This window comes from Anarrhichthys ocellatus, unplaced genomic scaffold (assembly GCF_004355925.1).
Source record: "Anarrhichthys ocellatus isolate YVR2014 unplaced genomic scaffold, GSC_Weel_1.0 scaffold4, whole genome shotgun sequence".
NCBI lineage: Eukaryota > Metazoa > Chordata > Actinopteri > Perciformes > Anarhichadidae > Anarrhichthys > Anarrhichthys ocellatus.
Window position 1 is genome coordinate 12,239,645 of NW_022280034.1, and position 21,463 is coordinate 12,261,107.

The following is a 21,463-nucleotide window of genomic DNA, read 5'->3' on the forward strand; positions in this document are numbered from 1 at the left end:
ATGGAACATTAAGTTAAAGAACCAGATATTTCCGGATATCTATTTCAGTGGACACCTAAAACAGAGCTTAAAGGAGGGTAAATAATTGACTTGCATTTTCCAAATGTCCAGAAACTCGACTCCAAAAGAATAATATAACTTTGTATTTTTTTGTTTTTGTTCCTGCTGCCCCCAAAGAGCAATATATCTGAAAACAGGATTAGAAAACCTTCTATATCAACATAGCTTCAGGTCAAGAAAACTCAGCAGCCTTTTTCACCGCCAACTACATTTTCCAGAATTGACTTTTGGTGATGATCAGTTACCTTTTCAGTAAAACTTCTTAGCATCTGACAGGTGGATGGTGTTCATTTTCCGCCCTGCATCCTCTCCAGTTATAGAATATCTTCAAGTCACACAACCCCATTCATGGGTGAGCAATGCATAAAGGGAACCATCCGCTATGTCGTTGAGTTACCCGCGGGTGACAAGTTTCCTTTATGTCTCTCTCTGCACCAAAGAGCCCTGAGACTTGAGATAGCAGCAAATCTCTCATTCATCAGCTGACCGAAGTTATTCAGGCCTGAAGGTATTGATATGCAAACAGGATGGTTCAGCTGCAGGTCTGCAGAACAGACCTTTATCCAGAAAGCCCTGGCTCCAATCCTGATGCATTTCTCTCTCCCTCACACAATGACATCCCTGTCAATGGTCCATGTGAGCGTCTGGCTCCACTGAGGGTGCACAGGATCCAAACACGCATGGATTAGACCGAACCCGGATATTTGGGATGGATGGGCGAATGTCCCCCCTTCAGATCTTCACACTCCAAATGAAAGTGATCAGTGACCCTTGTTGAGGGGATCAAGTGTCCTCACTGGGGCGGGAGAGGAATGGCTGCTTGAGGATGGCCCGTCAGTTTGCCAGCCTGCTTGCAGGGCACTGCATGGGTTCACTCAGGCAGCTGGAGGACAAGCTTTTAGAAACCACAGCACATCACACGCAGTTTACCACACTGCCTGCTGCACGGTGCAAATCAAGCCTTATTTTATGTGGTGAAATTTCATTCTGAAATACCAATCATCAAAGCCAGAAGGATACATGGTGTGGGAGCCATTGCTATCTGTAGCAAATGTCATGGTAATGAATTTATAAGTTGTTTAGGTATTTCAGTTGGGACCAAAGCGGTGGACCGACGGATCAACAGATTGATGGACAAGGCTTACAACATAAAAGTTGAATTAGGGTGATAATGAATGTGAGTTTATCTAAACATCAAATTAAGATAAGATAAGATAACATAAGGTGTAATCCTTTATTAGAATCAGTAGTATCAGTAGAAAAAAACCCAGCAAGGTATAATAAATAAGTAAACCGCAAAAAACAGCAAAAGCTAAAAAATACAATATAATCAGAGTGAGTGTTTACACAATATTGCACATATGAGGTGGAAAATATTAAGTGTTTATATTGCACATACGTACATACATTGATATTGGAAAAAAAAGCACTATGAAAAATTAGAGTGGCAGCTGTGTTTTTTGAAAAATTGCAACTCCAATTTCTTTCATTTTTCCGCTGGAGGACTTCATGCTCCTCAATAGGTTGACCAAATCCTGCCACCGTTGTACTCTAAAATCCCACTGAATAAGCGCTAAAATGCCCATACTTGTTTTACGTAACCAAACTGAAAACCGGCCTGTTGTGTTGAGCCTCCACACACAGTCTACTGTCCACATTCCCCTTTTATTACCCAAACAACATCTCCTCTCACTCCTGAAGTGACTCGAGCAACTGGTCACTGGTCACTGCTGTGCTCCACTACTTGCTCTGTGGAGGTCATGATCAGCCCTCCGGTGTGGCCAGAGGTCAGAGTTCAAAGAGCATTGCACCACCAGGGTCATCTATGGTCATTTGACCCTCATATGCACGGGGTTATTCTCAGACTGAGAAAGCGATTACAATCTGCCACCGCCCCAGTGTAGTGGACTCATTTACTGTGAATGATAGAGCTGAATTGGTCATTACTGAGAAAATTGCTGAGGGAGAAACCCTTTCATTGACATTATTATATATGATCCCTTATGTTTTGCCAGATTGCAGCTAAATTTGACTGCGGTGGGATTTCAATCAGCTACAGAATAATATGTCAATCCAAAGTGTACATCTTAATGGAGCATAAACTGGGAGGAAGCAAAGATTTAATGAAACAACCAGAGGGATTTCTTCATGGCTGGAGTGTGTCCTGGTGCTCACTTGATAGAGGAGGCATTTGTTGCCCTTTGAGCAAAAATATCTTGATTTAACATGTAACTGCTTTTGTCTGACACTTTTCTGATTTTGGCATAGTCTTCAGTTCTAAACGCTAAATATTCAGTTCCTCTTTTCAATGTTGTTGCCAGAAACTAAAGGATCTTTTCATACAACCGGACACTGAATGTTCAGGACCGGCCACAGACTGAAACAATTCTCAGATAATTATGAAAAATGAAAAAAGAAAGAACTCTTGGCTAAGAGGCTAACATCAAAACATGCTACTCTGTTGTAGAAACCACATGGTACCAGAGTTAAGAGGTGATGGTCAATTGGTTTGTTAGTATTATGGATGGATTACTTAAATGGGCCTGGACCAGAACATCTGTATGAAGTGAATGTTAAGATTTCCATTTGAAAAGTCAATTAAAACAACCACAAAGAGATGCAAAACGAGCACAAAGAGATGCAAAACGACCACAAAGAGATGCATTATGACAGAGACATGAAAGCAACAGAATATGCTACATGCTACAAAGAAACACAAAATGACTATGAACAGATGCAAAACAATCACAAAGGGATGCAAATCAATTCAAAAGAGACACAGAATGACTAAAACAAGGCCAAAAATTATCACAGAGAGATGCTACAAAGACACGCAAAGCAACTACAAAAGCTGTCAATTGTAGTCATTTCGTGTCTTTTTCAGTCTGTGTGTCTTTACTGGGACAATTGTCTCATTATCTGTTCATGTCTCTGGACTGTTTGGAGTTACAAACATCAGCTATTTCTTTATATAGTTTCATATTAGAATATTTTAAGTTGTTTAATTTGACATTCATTTATTTTACTGAACAACAAAACAATTAATAATGTACCATTTATCATTGTCGAGAACCATTGATTTAAATTTGAGTATCCATCTCACATTTAGTATTTTTAGAAATTTGCCCCCCTTCTTAAAACTGTACCGTGTGGCCCCTACTTTTGACAGTTATTCAACACGCCCCTAGTGGGACTGCACTGGTAGTACAGTGATTGAACTTTAGCCAGTCCAAGGGGAGCTGAAATCAAAGCCTTGAACATCAAAATGATGTCCTTCAGACTCTCGGTCCTGCTGTTGTCTGTTTATCAGAACTGCCTGAATCGACGCCAAATCATACAGCCTGTGATTGGTTTAATATGAGGCCTTCTGTACTTTGACAAGCAAGCTTCAAATTAGGAGAAAACACTTGGTTCTGGCTGCAAGAGCCGCATTCCTCCAGCGAAGTGGAGAGGATTTGCACCCGTGTTTCCTCTCTAATTAGCAGATCAAGGGAGGAACAAAGACATTTACCATACATTAAATACAAATCGCTGGGAATACATCCAAGTTCCTGTGTTACATGCTCGTATATGCTGTTTTCCATTTGAACGGCCTCCTGATGACAGCTCGTTTAATGAATGTTCAGCAGAGTCAGTTCAATGAGGTTTCGTGTCGTTTCGAATCCAAGATGTTTGGTGGTTCAGTCATTTAACGTTTCGGAAAATGAAGGAGATGGAGAAAGCGGAGAAACGACCAGATTAACATGATCTCAGGTCGTCTTTTCAAATAAGCAAAAGAAGCTGCATGGGTTAATAACAAAGTATAAAAGCACAGTTGACAACTTGCTCTCAGGGAGGGCCATTAACACCTAATGAATCTGACCCCGCAGGGTATCTATGGATGACCTTTGACCCTAGGGTAGTTGTCCTATAGGGGATATGCTGTTATTTTTGATAATGAACTACTGCATATAATTATTATTGACATACAGGTAATTACTGCTGAAATTCTAGAATAGTTGTGTAAATTACAAAATAATTGAAACAACACAATGTTTTGCATGGTGAAAATGATTCAAATATATTCTCAGTGATCTCAACATTTTAGTGGAGCATAGGAAAAGTTATTCTCTTTAATATGTACTCAGAAAAAGGAAATATTAAGTCAGTATAATATAAGTCCAGAGAGGAAAAGTAAAACCTCTAAACAAAACAGCAAAAAACAAAGCTATGCTAGGTGTACTAAGCTTTCATAAAAGAAATAATTCATATTTAATTGATGTAATTGTTAGAATTGACCTGACAGGAAATATTTATTTGATTCAATATTTTATTTTCTTTCATTTAATCTAAAATGAATGTAATGTCATTACGATTTATGCAGCATAAGAACCCTGAACAACCCCCCACCTCGCCTGCTCGCTCTTCTTCTTCCCTTCAGTTTACTCAGTGTTCATTAGCATGCTAGCATGCGCAACTCCATGTGAGGGGACCTGCCATTAGACAGCTGTTTCTGTTGCCCGCACTCTGACAATCCAACAGGTTGCTCATGCCAGTTTACCTCACAAACAACATTGTTTTAGTTAAAAAAATGCCAGGTGCTTGCTGCAGTTGTGTGTGTGTGGGCTGTGATGTCTGTGATGTGCTGTTCATTAGATTATCTGTTGCAAAAAAGTTCATTTTCTTTCGATGCACAGTATTTTCTCTATTACACATTCCAGTTAAATTCATCACTTCCTGTGTTGGTTGAATTGCTATTCATGGAGCATGAATTTACAAGTCACAGGCCAATGTGATTGCCCGAATTAGGTGCGAGCAAAGATTGACTCTAACACACACACACACGCACACACACACACACACACGCACACACACACACACAACGACTTCTATTTCCCATTCCCAATCCTACACTTTCCTTCCCCCTCCCTCCGTCCCTCCCGTCCTTTGTTTTTTCCCTCGGCACCAAAGGTAAATTAGATGCCATTCCACATAACAGATGTCTGGGGAGTCAGGTCTCCTCTTGTACGCTGGAGTCTGTCTCGGGAGGCTCTCTCGGGTCAGATGGAGTTTCCTCTCGCTCTCGCTGAGGAGACAGAGCGCGTCCTCAAGGACCCGATCGTCTTTCAGCAGCTCGGGGGAGAGAAAAGTAAAAATTCCTGCTCAAATAGAAAAATGTGCTGTTGCTATTATTGTTGTGATGGTCCTTTCAGTTCAGTAGATCAGTGAAATAGTAAAAACTGTATTTATTTTAGTTTTCATTTTAATTGTGTCTTTTAATTTATTCTTGAATTCATTGTTTGACTTAAATATTAAATAGTAAATATAGTTTCCTAGAACACAATGGGAATATGTCTGTCAGTGCTTTTTGTTATACATATCAGTATTTTTTTTTCTTTCAAATACCATATTGGTCAAAGTTTACTTACACTCCCTGTGGGCTAGTCACTGAATGTCAGTTCATTCAGGGCAAACATTATCCGTCGGTATGCGAGAAGATCATCAAGCTTTATTCTCTCCAGTGATCACCCAAGCACACTGGAGAGAGCGTCCTCTTCCTGTTCACTGCCGAGAGCAAACAGTTAATTCCCACTCTGGAGCCAGAGATGGGAACAATATCACATCTCATCCCTCGGGGGCCTGACAGGGGACCAGATCACCTCCCCATCTCATTATTTAATATCAGAGCGCTTTACTCAGAGGCTACAAGGAGGTCAGAGATTTATGGTCAGTGTTCAATGAGAAGCATGTCCCACACACATGCACACACACACACGCACACACACAGGAAACACACCGACCCACGATTTACAGACACCAGTTTTCCTGCAGAGATGGCAAAGAGACATAGAGATACAGAGACAGATTCAGACAGCACAAACAGGGTGACTGAGAACGAGAGGGAGAGCAATAAGATGGGATGAGGGTGATTAGACAAGGATGAAGACAGAGGGAATGAGTCCAGTGTCCAGGTCAGGCCTTCAACACCGGGGAGAGAAATGAGACGAAAGGACCCAAGGAAAATAGGAATCATTGGCCACACACCATCTTTCTTTTCCATTCCCTTCCCAGTGAGAAACACACAAGCTGAGATAGAAGATCACCAGCTATAACTATAAACAGATGTGGTTATCATTCACAATTAAAATCAATGAAAATATATATAATATGAATGCAGTCATAATTACTCTTCATTTCCTGCAAAATATCCCATTGTTTTCCAGCCATAATGGCCGTTTGTCATTTGTGTCGCTCTGAGGCAGATGCTTAGACGTCAGACTGACATTCTTTAGTTTGAGGAAGAAGACAAACAAGAAATTCACAAAGAGAACAACCACAGAGCCACTATTTCTGCCATTAATCCCAATGACTTTAAGTAGCACTCAACAGATGAGAAGAGGTTGGAAAGACAAACGTTCTGATATCATTTTTATTCATATGGAATGACTGCTCTGATGTTACTTATGCTCCGCTCAGACCGTGTTTTTAAATAGGGGTAAAGCAGTGATACATGCTGTGGATGTTCTACAATGAAGGTTATAATTTTAATCTGAAATATATTTCATTGAGCTTGAAGTTTGGTCTGGAAACTGACACAAATAGGCTTTACAAGGCTAAACTGAAATACCAGACCCTGTATTTGACATTTTAATAACTATCTGATATTGGGCAAGTCACCGTGAATTCCTCACTAATACGATGGAAGTTAAGATTTAATTTTTCAGCCTCATGGGAGAAGTCATGAAGTCCTCATTTATCTAAAATACGGAATTTAATCTACAGAAGTTAGTTTCAGTGGACAGTTTAGTCTAACATAATTGTTCAGAGGTTGTTTCAGGCTCTGACCAAAGTCATGTCCTCCTTGCTATCTAGTGCACTGTGTGTACTTTCTACCATTTTATTTGAGTTTTTGAATACTGAGTATATACATACGTATATATGTATGGCCCAAAACCATGACTGTATATTCTTTGTCTTGTTTCATTAAAAACCCCATAGTGCAATTCTTCCTTTTATTTTTTACTTGTTGTTACATATGAAGTCATGTTATATCATGCAAAACTGCACCTGTCAGTGAATAGTGAATTAGTGAGCAAGGGAGTCGTTTCACACATGAATGTAATCTGTATTGATTTCAATATTGTAATGGCCGGTTTAAAATATAATAATTCATAGAATTGAATGTTACCTTTAATATCAAACCATCACTTTTAGTACGAGCCTTTCAGAAATCCATTCTGGTCAAAACCTAATCCCTACATCCGATGCAGGCCACCATAACAGACTCCATGTGCCATAAGGCGTCCATCTATACCACAGACACTTCACATTCCCAGAGACGAACGTGTCGCCTGGAGAAACCATAATCCCCCCCCCTCACATGATCCCACACACAGTCCCACCTCCCCGATCTGAGAGGCTGACACTAACACAGAGGTAATATAGCACATCGTAACCAGCGCACGAAAAGCCGCTGCAGGCGGGATCAATAGGCAGCTAAAGGAACAGGTCATATGATATTGATGGAGCCACAATTACAAGGACGTTGAACAGACGTGTGAGATTTTACGCCTGTGCGTATATGTGGCATCTCTGCAACCGCCCGTGCATGCATGTGTGTCTGAGTTAATGTGTATTTTTACAACACAAATGTATCTTTGGCCAACTTGACGTGCGATTGTATACAGAAAAGCCACTCTCCGGTCTGACACACTGGAGTCACGAAAGGAAATCAATAACACGGCGACTATGCTGTTATTATCTGGACTGCATTGGCATTTACTCATGAATCAGTCCCTATTTACACACATATATCAGTTGTTATTGAAAAATAAACAAGCAGCAAATTGATCTTTTAAAGATGGATTAGCTTTCAAATCTCTAATAGTCAGTTTCATTTGACAATTTGCGGGTATTATTGTACATTTCTTGTATCATTTTATAATTACGACAGTGTGCAGCAGCAGGACTGAGCAGCAATGAGTGCTTTCAGTGAAAATCCTTCTAGATGTGATCGTTCCTACATATACTGTAGGTATGTAATCCCAAGGCCAGAGTGAAATACCAGAAATCCAACTCTGGTGGTCCAGAGCATAACGTCACTGACAGTGAAGGGGAAAACGACTTAGAGGTCAAAATCAATGTCCCAAGAAGAGAGTGGGAGAGCAAATCAGGCGAGCGGGTTGTCTGCTAATCCAAATATAACAGACGTCTGTCTAGGTTCAATGAAACAGGCCAGTTTTAAAGACAGACAGAGACGGTGGGCTGGCATGGAGGTCCGTATCAAGTGACCAAACACAGTGAAAGGGTGAAGGAGGCAGTAGCAAAATTGTTGAATTGAACCTCCAATATAGAGTAGACAGTCAGCAGGCAAATACAAGCCTGCTGCCTTCACAGACTTAATCCCAGGCAGAGGTTTGAAACGTTGACATACAGGTCAAATTCAGAGGAGATATGGTGCACTTGTCCTGATGGAGCCATTAGGATTCGCTGCATTGCTGTAGGTCTGAACTAACCTGTCATCTCCAGTGCTGGCAGCTGATGTAAGGACCGACATGTCACCGCGTACTGAGCCGAGGGTCACGGCCCGGTCTGCCCACCCAGGAAGCAGCAGCACCCACTTTCACTGCCAACTGCTCCACTCGTGTCTTCATCCACTTTGTGTCATTCTCTTAATCGAGCTTGATTGACTTTTCACATTTACATGAACAGACAAGAGGCAATACGGTCGTTAAAGGGGTGATTTCTGGGGCGACACTCTAAGGTGGTCCCGGCAGTGATGGGTGAGACCCCAGTGAGAGGTGAAATGTCACGGTGTCCACCGCGAGTGTCAAAGACAAGGATGTCAACCACTATAAAATAAAGTCATGACTTTGCCTACACCAAAAGAAATACATATTTTTAACACCACAAACTACATTCATTTAACTGGTATTCACTGCATGGTTATTGTATTGTTATGAGGTGTTTCTGTTATTTTGATCAGCCTCACGTGTGAGCTGCCAGAAATTATATTCCGACGTCTTTGAATATTATTTTAATTCACAAATAAGTAGGGACTCACAAAGTTTCCTTTGTGCATTTATCTTTCTTATCAAAACAATAGCAACGGTGTTACACACACAGGTGAGACGGAAACACACACTGAGGAAGACACAGCGTGACACATCTCTGGACTGTTGCTAATGGTTTAATAAAAAAAGAACAATGTGGATGTAAACAAAGCAGGATTCAAAGTATTTTCAAAAACAGTGTTTGCAAATGCTTTATGACAGAGGAAATTAACTCTACACGTTTGCCAGTCCACAAGATACACACGACATGGTGAGTACCACTGAATGGAAACATTTGTACTAAAAAACTCCCCAGGGCACCTGAAAACGAGCATTTTCACTTTGAATAATTTTAGTGGCATGAAAAGGGAAAAACTATCCATTTCAAACAAAAAGCAAAGATTACAGAAAAGTATTATTTTTTGTTGCAATGTTTTTTTTCCTTTCCCATCCTCACGTTGTATCCCCTTTACATTTTCCTGCACCGTCTTTGGGAGTCTTAGCCCTCACATTGGGAACCACTGCCGGGCTTGGAGAGATTTCTAAAATAAAAGCAACAAGTAGAGTCCATTCTTTTCTTCTTTTTTGATTTTTATTCTAAGTCACTAAGTTGATCAACTACTCATTTGGCAAGTCAACCAAACTGGCCTTGAGTTAAATTTCTCTTGTCTCCAGTTTTGCATTCCTGCTGCTCTGCATCTTCCTCCCATTCTCAGTGGGTTCTTCCCCGTTGAAGCCCCAGAGACTCCCTGCATGCGTTCCTATTTATTCACTTATTTAGCTGAGCATGACATACTCTGGCTTCCATTTTAATCAAGACTCGGCTTAACGTCCTTTGTGAAACTGCAGTTGACGTTCCATTACCCCTGGCAGAGCCTGTCTCCGTGCTGCCCACAGGCTTACTCTCTCTATATATCTCCCTGTGTGTTCCCCCCTCTCCACCGCAGCTTCCAACCCTCAGAGCCTGACTGGTTATTGCTAGAGAGCTTGGCCCTTCCCAGTCACATTCTCTCTCTCTCTCTTTCTTTGTCATCCCTCCCAGTCTATGCTGGTCTGGAATGGCTGCTGAGGCCACCCTAATGCGCTGCAGTCCATGATGGCCCTGGCTGGTATGGGGCCATAATTCGTTCCATTCCTTTTTATTAAACCCATAGCCACACTGTTATTAATGCTTGGTGAGGAGAGCTGCTCTGTAACAGCATGTCTTCCATATGGGATCTTAGTACCATCCCAAGGAGAGAGGACTGGGAGACACGGATGAGACGGACCCATATCCAACAGGATATGGGTTCAGAGTGGCTATAGCTGGCTCATACAGTTGTCTAATGGATCAGTGAAGCACAGCAATGCAAGACTCATTATGGACATTTCTGCAGTGGCAGTGTAGAATATCTCCTGTACCCGTCTTTAATACAATTCGTGCTTCTATATTAGCTGAGAGCCGCAATGTCTCTCAGATAACATCTGGTCTAGAAATAAAGAAAACGACAATTCCCCGTATCTCTTGTGGGGGTAGAATGCACAAGCAAGAGTTCATAATATAATGTACGCTAACAGACAAATATGAGAGTCCGGAGTCTGGACTAAAGTCTGATTTGCCTTTATACTTTTTATTGGGATGTAAATATTTCAAATGGAGTATTTTTCCACTCCATATATCATGCATTAGCTGATCATCAGTGATATGTAAAGTTTCAAAAGAGAGAAATATAAATCAGAAACCAAAATAACTCACAATTAATACAATTCTACATTGACACAACGCAGTGTATTAATGTTTGGAATATTACTAATACGCTTGACTTCAGTATAAATAGATTCACAAGAAGTACACAAAGTTTGTTAAGAGTTAGGGCTAAAGTTTCGTTCTACTTTTGACTCTAGGCCTACATTTATTTTTTTAAAGGTTGATTAAAATGGTTTGATTTAAAAACAGATATGAATAATTCTGTCACCACTGTTATGAAGTCTGATTATCAGGCTATTATCTCATAATTGAACACAGTTTATTGTAAGTGTTGAAGACTGTGACATCTATACACAGTTCACTCTAGACTGACACGGTGGATTATGGGGCCGCATTGCTTGTAAGACTCTGTGTCTGACTCATGTTTACACTCTCTGCTGCTGTATGTAAACAGGATGTAATTATTATTGATAGATGTCCTCTTGTATGGAATCTATCTATTATAATTAGACTTTGAAATGATCTGCAGAGATTAAACCTCAACAGGCTGATAGTCACTTTTTTGTCCATACATATTGCCGCTTTGTGGTCTCACAGATGATTGTCGAACAAAGAACTTGTAGATCAAAACGTTGCGTCAATAGAAAAAGTCGTGTGAAGAGTTTTCCTTATTCCAGTGTGAATGCAGCATCACATGACTCTCATCCTGTCAGATTATTCAAACACAGTTATTCAAACATTGCATATTTCGCTGTCAAATGAAACTTTTCAAAGACAATATTTCATTATGAATAACAGAAAAGCCGTTTGTCTACAGATGTTGAAGCATACACATGATGCTTTACACAGAACATCAGTCCCACATGCCATAAAATCAGCACCTAAACAAAGCAACGCTGAAATCATTTAACAATCCGCTCATAAATGCCATCAAAGCGTGAAACTGTGTCCTGCTTTGTATCACTTTTAGGGGCGACGCTCCAGAATATAATGATTTCATTGTTCGGTGGAAGACATGCGGCAAAGAAATGAAAGCTTCTGTTTCATATATCACTCGGTAATAATTGAAGAAATGTGTTTCTCCCCTGATTTGAAGAAGAAGAAAAAAAAACAGTTCAAAGTTTTCTTTTATTTCGAAAAAAAAAAGACTCTTGGGGTCAAATGTGGAGCGAGATATTTCTGTCAGGGCTTGTCAGAGGGGAACTACTTAAACAGTATATGTTGTGAAGACGTTTGTGATAGACTGGGACAGCGGGGCGGGCTTTGATGTCGCTGAAATACAGCTCTGGGTCCTAACAGTTAAAATGATGAATGGGTGAAAACTTCTCTGGGTAACATTAAATTGACAGTCGTAGTATATCAGGTAGGATTTTTGTCCAAGAGGATAAAAAGCTTGAATTATGTGATACTCATAGGACTCGATACTGAAAACTACGTATGCACACAGACACGTTTAGACAGCGTGGATGTCAAGATGCAATCAGTCACTTGCACTCAGGGTGAGTAAAAACAATACCCCACTGTTGTCCATAAAATATCTCATACCAAACATCTTGTTATTCCAAATTCAGATTGGATAATATTTGAAAAAACACATGAATTTGAACAAAAAAAGTATTTTCTTCAAGCTAAGCCATGCTAACGTCATTGCTCGAAGGATGGCGATGCTGGTCCATTGGTCGATCCACCACTTTGGCCCAGACTGAAATATCTTAGCAGCTATTGGATGAATTGACATTCATGGTGCGCAGTAAAAGAATCCTGATGACTTTAGTGATACCCACACTTTTCCTCTAGCGCCACCGTTTATGTTACTCATGGGCTGAATTGTAAAAACTCTGGTGAGTCCATAACATTTTCTTTTGCACCATCATCAGATCAAACGCCTTTGTTTTATGACCACAGCGCTGTAAAACTAAACCTTAGCTGTGCTTTTTGTTTAGGGTTGAAAATGAGCAAATGTCAGCCAACTTGCAACTAAGACGGTAATCATGTTAAACAATATATATGCTCAACGTCAGCGTTTTAGCATTAGCGTTTAGCTCAGCACTTTAGTAGAGACTCTTACCCCACGCCCTGAATCCATATAATACTATGCAGTATGTGCTACATAGTTATTGTCATAGTATACTGTTTTTATAGTTAGTTTACAACAAAAATAAACATACTTAGCTGCTTTATATAATATATATATATATATATATATATATAGATATATATATATATCTATATATATATATGTATATTTGAAATATCAAAATGAAATGCCAGTTGAATTTCACAAAAGAAAGCAAAAAAAAATTTTGTTTTCGTTTTTCAGGAGCCAACCCCGAAAAATAATTCTTCCCAGCCTCCACTCCCTTTGGGCATTGCATTGTGGGAGAATACCATCCATCAATACGTGAAAACAATCGTATTTAGCATTCTGTTTGGTTTTTATCACAGTATGAATATATTGCATGCTAAAAAGTGGCTTAGAATTAGTAAAATTGTACGGATGTGGAATGTGCCGTTAGTCTTAAAGTTAACCAAATTTAACCATATTGAGTTCAATAGTCATTTTTAATTACATTTTTTGCCATCGTCTATGCACAGCCGTGGTTGCTGAGGTTTGTGAACCAATGTCAAAGACTGAATTTCTCCGCCCATCCCCCACTTATTCTAACGTGTGTACAAGGACACCGCAAATTTGGATTAGGGCCATAACATGTGCAAGCCAGACAACAGGAAGATAATAGAAACAACATGCCTGAGCTGGGTGTGTAGGTGGTGTACCTGTTTTGTGCAGACGGTTATTAGCGCCTAAACGACAAGCTGTATGAAAACAATTTATACATTCAGTAACAGCGTGGGAATGTTAACTGAAAACACGCTGCAACTGTAAAGAGTTGGTTTTTTTTCATTTCCGTCATGTTTTGCAATGGAAATGTCACTTTCTGCTCATTTATTTTTCATTTTTATGTCATGTTTCCTGCCTCATAGGTTGGGACTCAGAGCAATAACATGACCGATGCCACAGAGTTCCTACCATTACCTCAATATGGTGGCACTCAGTAATAATGGGAGCTGACATCATGCATGCCCCTGATGTCTGTCTTTGTGCTGCTTTTCAACAGCACGTTATTAACATCATTTAAGGTTTCCTCCACAGCCATACCCCCCCACCCCCTTTACTGGACACGGGGATGAGGAGACAGACTGCATTGTTCTACCAGAGCCCAGCTGGATTCAATGGCTGTGAGCAGACCCAGCGGAGCAGCAGCTACAGTATAGTTAGTCACACAGGTGGCAGGGAAATTACAGTGTACACATACTTGTTTGGACGTCTTCCACTTCTGGAAGCCAATAAAGACTGCAAAGGCTGCTGCCAACGAATGCAAAAGCTATACTTGGATGAAGACGTCTGGGCCATGCCAAGATATTGCTCACCGTTCAGAACAATATGTCTTAATGATCCCATTCAATAAAATAATGAATTGTTCCATTAGATCCTATAACAGGATATCTCTTGCAGGAGTTTGTGCACTGAAAAAACTCCACATTTGATTATTAACAATAGCTCTATTGTCTTATGTGTGTGCGTGCATTCTTGCATGTGAACTAAAACACTTCAGTTCACCAACCCGAATACTATAACTTGACTGCCCACTTCCTGTTTAGGGTTTTTTGATACATCACATGTGGATATAGTGTAAACACCAGTTCTTAGACTTAGATCAAACCATAAGTATGTGCAGCTCTGCAGTTGGACAGAGAATGAAGACACAGAAGCCTAAAAAGAGAATACTGCATGTAGCGCTCACATCCCTACAATCCCTGCAGCTCTTAAAGGACTTTTCTCTGGGTTGTCTTTTTGTTGCCATGCCTCTGTGTCTTTGCTTCCTCCTCTCTTCTCATGTTTTACACAGGGTGTGAAGCTGGACCACAAATCTCCTGTCTGGTGCCATCGTGGAGGTCCAGTGGTCCAGTTGCTAAATATGAACAGTGGTAGAGGAAGTATTTTTTTTTACTAGCAATACCACAATGTAAAAAAGAATTTGATGAGCACAATAAAGCCTCAAAAAGCACAAGTGGCCGATACAGGATGGCTCCTGTCGGTGTTGTATAATATCATTTATATTACTGAATTATTGGGCAGAGTTTTTCACATTCACATATAGAGCATAAGAGAGCTTAACTATTTAAAACACACATTCTTTATTAAACTTGTTTTGAATGTGGTGTTTGACTGTCTGGTACAAGGCCTCTATTTCCAGAAGAAGTCTCATTATTCTAAGTTTGTAGTGCAGAAATGCAGTTTTCTTAAGAAGCAGCAAATGTCTTCACGACAAGACGTCGACTGATGCATCAGTGGCACGATATTGAATTTCCACAGAAGAACAGCAGAGAAATCTGCTGCTTAGTTGAGATGGATAAGTTGCATATTTCTTCACACAATCGGCTTAACTGAAGTGTCGAGGACCTCCAATATGGCTGCCCCACAAGCCTGAAAGTGTGTTACTGTACATGGACTACTACTATTTTAACGTTACAACCACAAACCACAAGTGTCGTTGTACCTGTGATTCCAGTTATACTGTGCTGACATGCATACGGAAAAGAACACACAGATGATGGATTAATAGCCGAGAGGTGGTGAGACGGCTACAGGCCCTCCAGGGAACCGACCTGCGGCAGGGAGGCCTTCCAATCTCAACACATTGCTGCAGTGACTGTGTTTGCAGCCCTGCTTGTCTCTGAATAAAGTCATGCCATCGGAGGTGAGAAGCAAGACCTTATGTTGTTGCTTATCATAAGGAAATTCAAAACAGTTCGTTCAAACCACTTCAAACGAACCAGCGGAATATCGGGAGAAAGTATGATTGATGACCTGAGGCCATGAATTCATTATGGATAAATCATTGAAGCAAAAGTAAGTTTAACTTGATTTATCTGATGATGCTTTACAGTGCTGCTGTGATTAATGGACTCACAAACTGTAGTCAGGAAAACCTAATGAAATTAGAATTTGAAATTTGGTTTCATTTGAATAGCCATCAGGCACTGGTGCAAATAGCAAATGGATTCCTCCGCGTAGCTCCATGTTCGATGTCTTTAATCAGTTCACATTATACAACATTATACAAAGTCCATCAATACATTGATGGGGCATTACACACCAGGCCGTCTGCAGGGGAATAATCTCACAATGTTGTGTTAGTGAGTGGAAAAATGCTTTTATGGCTGCCACCGTACAGTTTTCTCTCAGCGATTAGCAACACATTGACCGTGGAATCACATCAACAGACATATTACTGCCCAAAAAAAATCAGCATTAGTCACAGGGATGAGATATCCCCACCATGAGGATTAGTCACTGCCGAAAAGGAACAAGGCTGTGTGAAGCTGAATAAGGGTTTACTGTTACACCTTTTGATTCCTGCTTAGGTGTATGAGACAGTTTCACGCATCAAATGCAGCTGTGTGCTATCAAAACAAACCAGGAAACTGTCAAATTCATCTCAACGAAGCCGTCTGAGAACAAATCCCATGCTGTGGGTGATGGCTTTGGATTATCAAAGGATGCCTTTCACAGTAGACACTTTTAAAAAGATGAGTCCCATCGTGTACAAATATAATATGTGTGTCTGTGAGGTGAATGTTGAATGTTTGTGCATAATTACAGCGTCTAGTCAATGGGTCCATCAGTGATAGCAGTTGTATTGTTCAGTCCCGTTTCATGCATGTTTGCGCAGCTGTACAGTTGTTTACTGTACTGTATGTGTGTTTAAATTGTAGATTTCATCCTTGGCTTTATCACGCAATAAAGTCTACCAAATCATTGGGTGAATGCAAGTCTCTTTTCATTAACTAGTGGAAATATTCTAAACAAATTAGTAATCAATGATGTTTAATTACAGCAGGGTCACATTCTAATGTCTAAATTGCCAAGGGCCAATTATACATTTTTAAACAGGTTTACATTAGTGTATGTAAAATTGTTTAGGAATGTTTTATGGAAGACATAAAATATGGTTAAATAATTTGGTATTTCATAAATGGTCCCCAACAGAAATGTAACCAAATAAAATTACATTCATATAGATTTGTTTGAAATAGATTAAGTGGGAATAAAATAATTCAATACTTATCAGCACTACTTGGAAATGTCTATTTTTTTTCCGACTGCATTTGAAGGCAGCATCTACGTATCGTGTGCATATAAGTCTATGGTCGCGTGCGGTGCAACAGTTTTGCCGCGATAAACGTAACAAACTGAGGAAAACAGACGCAGGTAAAAAAAAACTAAACTGAATAAAAAAGAAAACGTATTAGATAGTACCGTAACTTTCCAATACTCCCACCATGTTGTCAGTTAGAGCTGTGATAAGAGTGAGAAAGACAAAACTAACATGAGCCTTGTTTCACTATTAGCTAACTGTTAGCTAACGTTAAGATTAATGCTAACAATTTAATTACTAATGACAGAACCATGTATTCGTTTTAATCTAAGGTCTCCACTGTTAGGTAATGTTAGAAACTGGTAAATGCTTCAAAACCTTTTATCCTGGTGGAATTAAACCACAACTGTTAACTCTCATTGTTTTATTTGTTCTGCCTCTGTGGACAGAGTCTGTGAACGCACTAATAGCTGGTTAAAGTTATGAATAAACAAAATGGCTGCTCAGACCTACATTGCCATCTCTGAGCTCCACCCTAACTTCTCCCACCCGGTGAGTTCAGGTGATTTATTGAGATATGAGTGTGTTCCTGCTGCAGCCCTGAAAACAAAATCAATATATATATCAATAGCCAGGAACAATATTCTGCAATTGTGCAACAGGATGTATTTTAACTGTGTTGAGCAGTAAACATATCTGCACATATTACCCTTATGTGTAGACGGTGGCAGGGATCATCATTGGGAAAACTGATGTCAAAAGCTTTCCTGACAGAAAAAGTAAGTATCTTATATTACATTTGGATGTTAGTGTCAATAACGCATCCGTTTTACAGCGCTGTGCCTCAGTGTCTTGTACACCAGCCCCCTCTTCTGGAGAATAGATGAGAATACATAACAATTCATAAACATCCTCTGAGCCCCCCCCCACCTATACATCTGAATTTCAGATATTGGTGTCGACAGATTCACTTTTGGCTTCACCATTAAGGACTCACCTGACTTCTTCATTAATGTGACGGCCTGGGGGAACGATGGATACATCAACGGGCTCTCCAACAGCTTCGGCACCGGAGACTGTGGTGAGGAAGTCCCCCTCAAAGCCTTAACAATTCTTGAAAATGTGTGGATATGGCATAAATATATATTACTCATCAATATCAATATCAGTAGTACAAAATATAGCTTTGGTCATGTCCAACTTGTGATATATTTCTTTACTTGTAGAATGAAAATCAAGCTTTACTCTAAGTCACAATAGAAAAAACAGAAGGTCATTTTTTTAAAATGTTTAATGTCGTCGCACAAAACTGTTTCTTATTATTTTTCCAGTCATCGTTGAAAATCCTTTAGTTACCAACAAAGACCCAGAGAAAGGGGACAGATTCTGTCCCACAACACCAAGGTAATTAACACCTTAAATGCATATACTGTAGAAGAATTAGTTGTGCTTTGAATAGCTGAAGAGTAGTGAGGTTAACACAATGTAATACTGTCTAAAATGTGATACAACACAATGTAATGTCTGATGACGGTGTCAAAGCACTTCCTGGTTCAAAGGCCTGCGCCTGCTGTCTCAGCCTCTACAGGCTGCTGGTGTCGGAGGCTCATTCCCAGGTGTTACTGTGTGCCGACACGGGCGCCCTCGACAGGCTGCTGCCACTGATCCACCTGCCGGTGAAGGACTCCCGAGATTTCTACTCTCTGGCAGACATCGTTGCCAACGGGCAGAAGCTGGATGGCACGGTGATAAATATACTGGCTGCAGTGAAATCGGTAGGGCGCCTTCAGGTCACAGTCTTTCAGTATTTAATAGTATTTTTGAGAAGTTTGCCTTTGAGTACATTTAGGTATCAGTTATGTGCTGTATAAATAACATGTATTGCTGTCATTGTCAGCCACACGAGATATTTAGAGCCTACAATCTAGCGTTAAATATTACAATTGCAGAGATAATTAGGATTGCGACAGACCAACGTACCATAACGGCCCTAAAGACGTGCCTCAGTGTTCAGACAGAGGCCAGACCCCGCACGTAATGTCACTGCAGTTTTTACAGCATATTGTTATCGGAGCGTCAGATGATTCTGTTTACATTTTCAGATCGGAGAGCTGAAGCAGTTCACCACTTCAGACAGGCGCAAAGGGCAGAGGCTGGAAGTGAAGCTCTTTGATGACTCTGTCTCTTCCTTCCCTCTCGTCTGGTGCGTCATGCTGCTTTAAATCATTTGGAAAATGAATAAAGATGAATAACTTTTTGCTGCTTTTGTGCGATATTCCATCCTACTGGCCCTTTGGATGACTGCTGTGTATCTTTAGGTCACCACAAATTTGACTTTGGTGTTATGAAACTTTAGATTAACCTGCTGAACTCCACGTGTGTTTGATTTTCACTGAGTAACTCCCTGACCTCTGTTTCACTCGCAGCTGGGACAGAGAAGCCATTCAGCTCGTGCAAACGTTGATACCCAAGGAGACTGGTAGGTAACAGCTGCTGCTCATTCTCAGCCACAAAAACAAATCTTTATTTAACCTGTTGTTCCTGCCTGTCACATCCCGTTAACGTACCGCACCGCAGAGAAACACGGGAGGTGTACACCTGAGACGTGACTGTGTGTTTACGTTTGAGATAGCTTACTGTTGTTTTAACTTCTATTCTTCCTTCAAAGTGCTCTTCATAGCCGATGCAAAGATTGGCTTTGACAGCTTCCGCAACGGCATGACAGCAACCGTTAACTCGAAAACTATTATCACCGTCAATCCTGGTAAGATATCGCAGCAACGCATGCAAAAGCATGAGATCTGATACATCTGTCTATGCGCAATCCATCAAAAACAAGGTTTTCAGCCATGGTATAGAGTGTTAGGGGGAAAAAAAGTATCATCTCACTGCTGTTCAAGCCATTCATCATCTTCCCTCAGACACAAGAGAGGCCAGTCTGCTGTTCAGCTATGCTAAAGAAGTGTCTGAGTCTGGTGCTCTGGATCAGGATGAGAAGCCAGAGGATGTGCCTGGTGGGTCATAGTGAGGAATTCTACTCACTGGGTACTCGGATCCTATTCCTCTTATGTTTGACTTTTCTTTCTCTCTTTTAAATTTCACCCTGCCACTTAATTCTTCCTTCTGTAACACACTGAAGTATCAGATGACGATGTGACAAGGCCTGTGTGAAAAGACTGCAGCGACGCAAATGTGGTGCTGCTTTTGTCCCCGCAGTGGATTCCATCACCGACGTGTACACAGTGAGCCAGCTGAAGCAGAAGGTCCAGGAGAACCCTGAAGCTTTCTTCGGCATCACGTACAGCTTCATCTCCAGGCTGGACCTCGACTCTTCTGTTTCAAAAGTCATCAGGACGCGGTGGTGAGTCCACACAAGCGCATAGAGTGGAGGCATTCATAAATAGTTGCTGCTTTCATTGTACTCGTGATGATAGCTGATAAACAGTTCCTTGATCAGTGTGTTTTCCTCATCGTCTCAGCTCCAGGTGTAAGTTTCAGGTGACTGAGGACGCACAGAGCTGCACCAACCTGTTGTGTCCAGGGAGGGATCAGGCTCTTTTAGCCGCCACAGGCTTCGACCTCCTGGTGGACCTCACGGACCACACCGGCACCCTGCGCGCCTGCAGCCTTAGGAGCTCAGTGGCAGAACAGACACTGGGCTGTACGGTCAGTACCAGTTCACAGGAGGAGGATTATTCAGCCTCAATCCTACACGTGGTAGCTCCTGTGTGTAGGGATTAAAGAACATGACAGAAGCCAGATGAATACCAATACATGTTGGAAACAATAAGAGATAAACAGAATTTGTGTTCCATCTGTTGTAGACCGAAGAGTTTACACGTTTGACTGATGACGAGCGGACCGCGATGAAGTGGAAATTCCTTTTGGAGAGATGCAAAATATACGTGAAGGTAATAGTAGCTTTTAAATGAATGTCATATGTGTGTGTTAGCTATAAAACCAAATCATAAATTGAAAGATTCTTATAATATGTTGTAGATAATCCCTTCCACCAAACTGAAGACTGGGACCAGGGGGGTGGTCCTGGGCTGCTCAGTGGCTGACCCAGGAGAGGTGAAGCAGCACATGTCCGCCCTGCTGCAGCGGCTGTGATCACAGCACACGCTGACAGAGCAGGAAAGCTCGTATGTTATAATCAGCTGCTTTACCTGCTGTGTGCGACTGTTCTGACTGAGATGTTAACAAGAGAAATAGTCATTTTTACATCTGCAAGATTTGTGTTTTGTTAATAGATACATTCTCTGTAGTATTTATTTATTTATTGAACGTATTTAAATATATATGTTGAAGTTAATGTACTGTTGGCGGGACTTCTTTTTACAACTGTTAAATAAACTAATTTATACGTTTATTATGTCAAGTGTCAAATGTATCAATCAACATTTCAATGACAATTTAATTTACTGTTTACATTTTTTGATTAAATGTTACTGTTGTTACATTTACCCATGTACATTTTGACTAAATCACTACTTTATTAGAGTACAGTCTTGTACTGTTGG

The 21,463-nt window shown here is 40.6% G+C and overlaps 1 protein-coding gene across 1 annotated transcript; it reads left to right on the top strand.

Moving 5' to 3' along the window:
• The first annotated feature begins 17,429 nt into the window (after positions 1–17,429).
• meiob (meiosis specific with OB-fold) lies at positions 17,430–21,269 on the top strand. Its single transcript, XM_031844003.1, has 13 exons — positions 17,430–17,492; positions 17,662–17,719; positions 17,890–18,021; positions 18,272–18,344; positions 18,520–18,715; positions 19,043–19,143; positions 19,367–19,419; positions 19,609–19,704; positions 19,862–19,954; positions 20,157–20,301; positions 20,420–20,606; positions 20,765–20,851; positions 20,940–21,269. Exons 1-13 carry the CDS (start codon positions 17,436–17,438, stop codon positions 21,051–21,053), a joined length of 1,392 nt encoding a protein of 463 aa, XP_031699863.1. The 5' UTR covers positions 17,430–17,435; the 3' UTR covers positions 21,054–21,269.
• The last annotated feature ends 194 nt before the right edge of the window (positions 21,270–21,463 follow it).

Excerpts from the sequence above, each read along its gene's own strand:
- meiob (XM_031844003.1), top strand. The coding sequence starts at position 17,436 with ATGGCTGCTCAGACCTACATTGCCATCTCTGAGCTCCACCCTAACTTC. Across the intron at positions 19,420-19,608 it reads GTTGATACCCAAGGAGACTG|TGCTCTTCATAGCCGATGCA; the intron begins GTAGGTAACAGC and ends CTTCCTTCAAAG. Across the intron at positions 19,705-19,861 it reads TATTATCACCGTCAATCCTG|ACACAAGAGAGGCCAGTCTG; the intron begins GTAAGATATCGC and ends ATCTTCCCTCAG.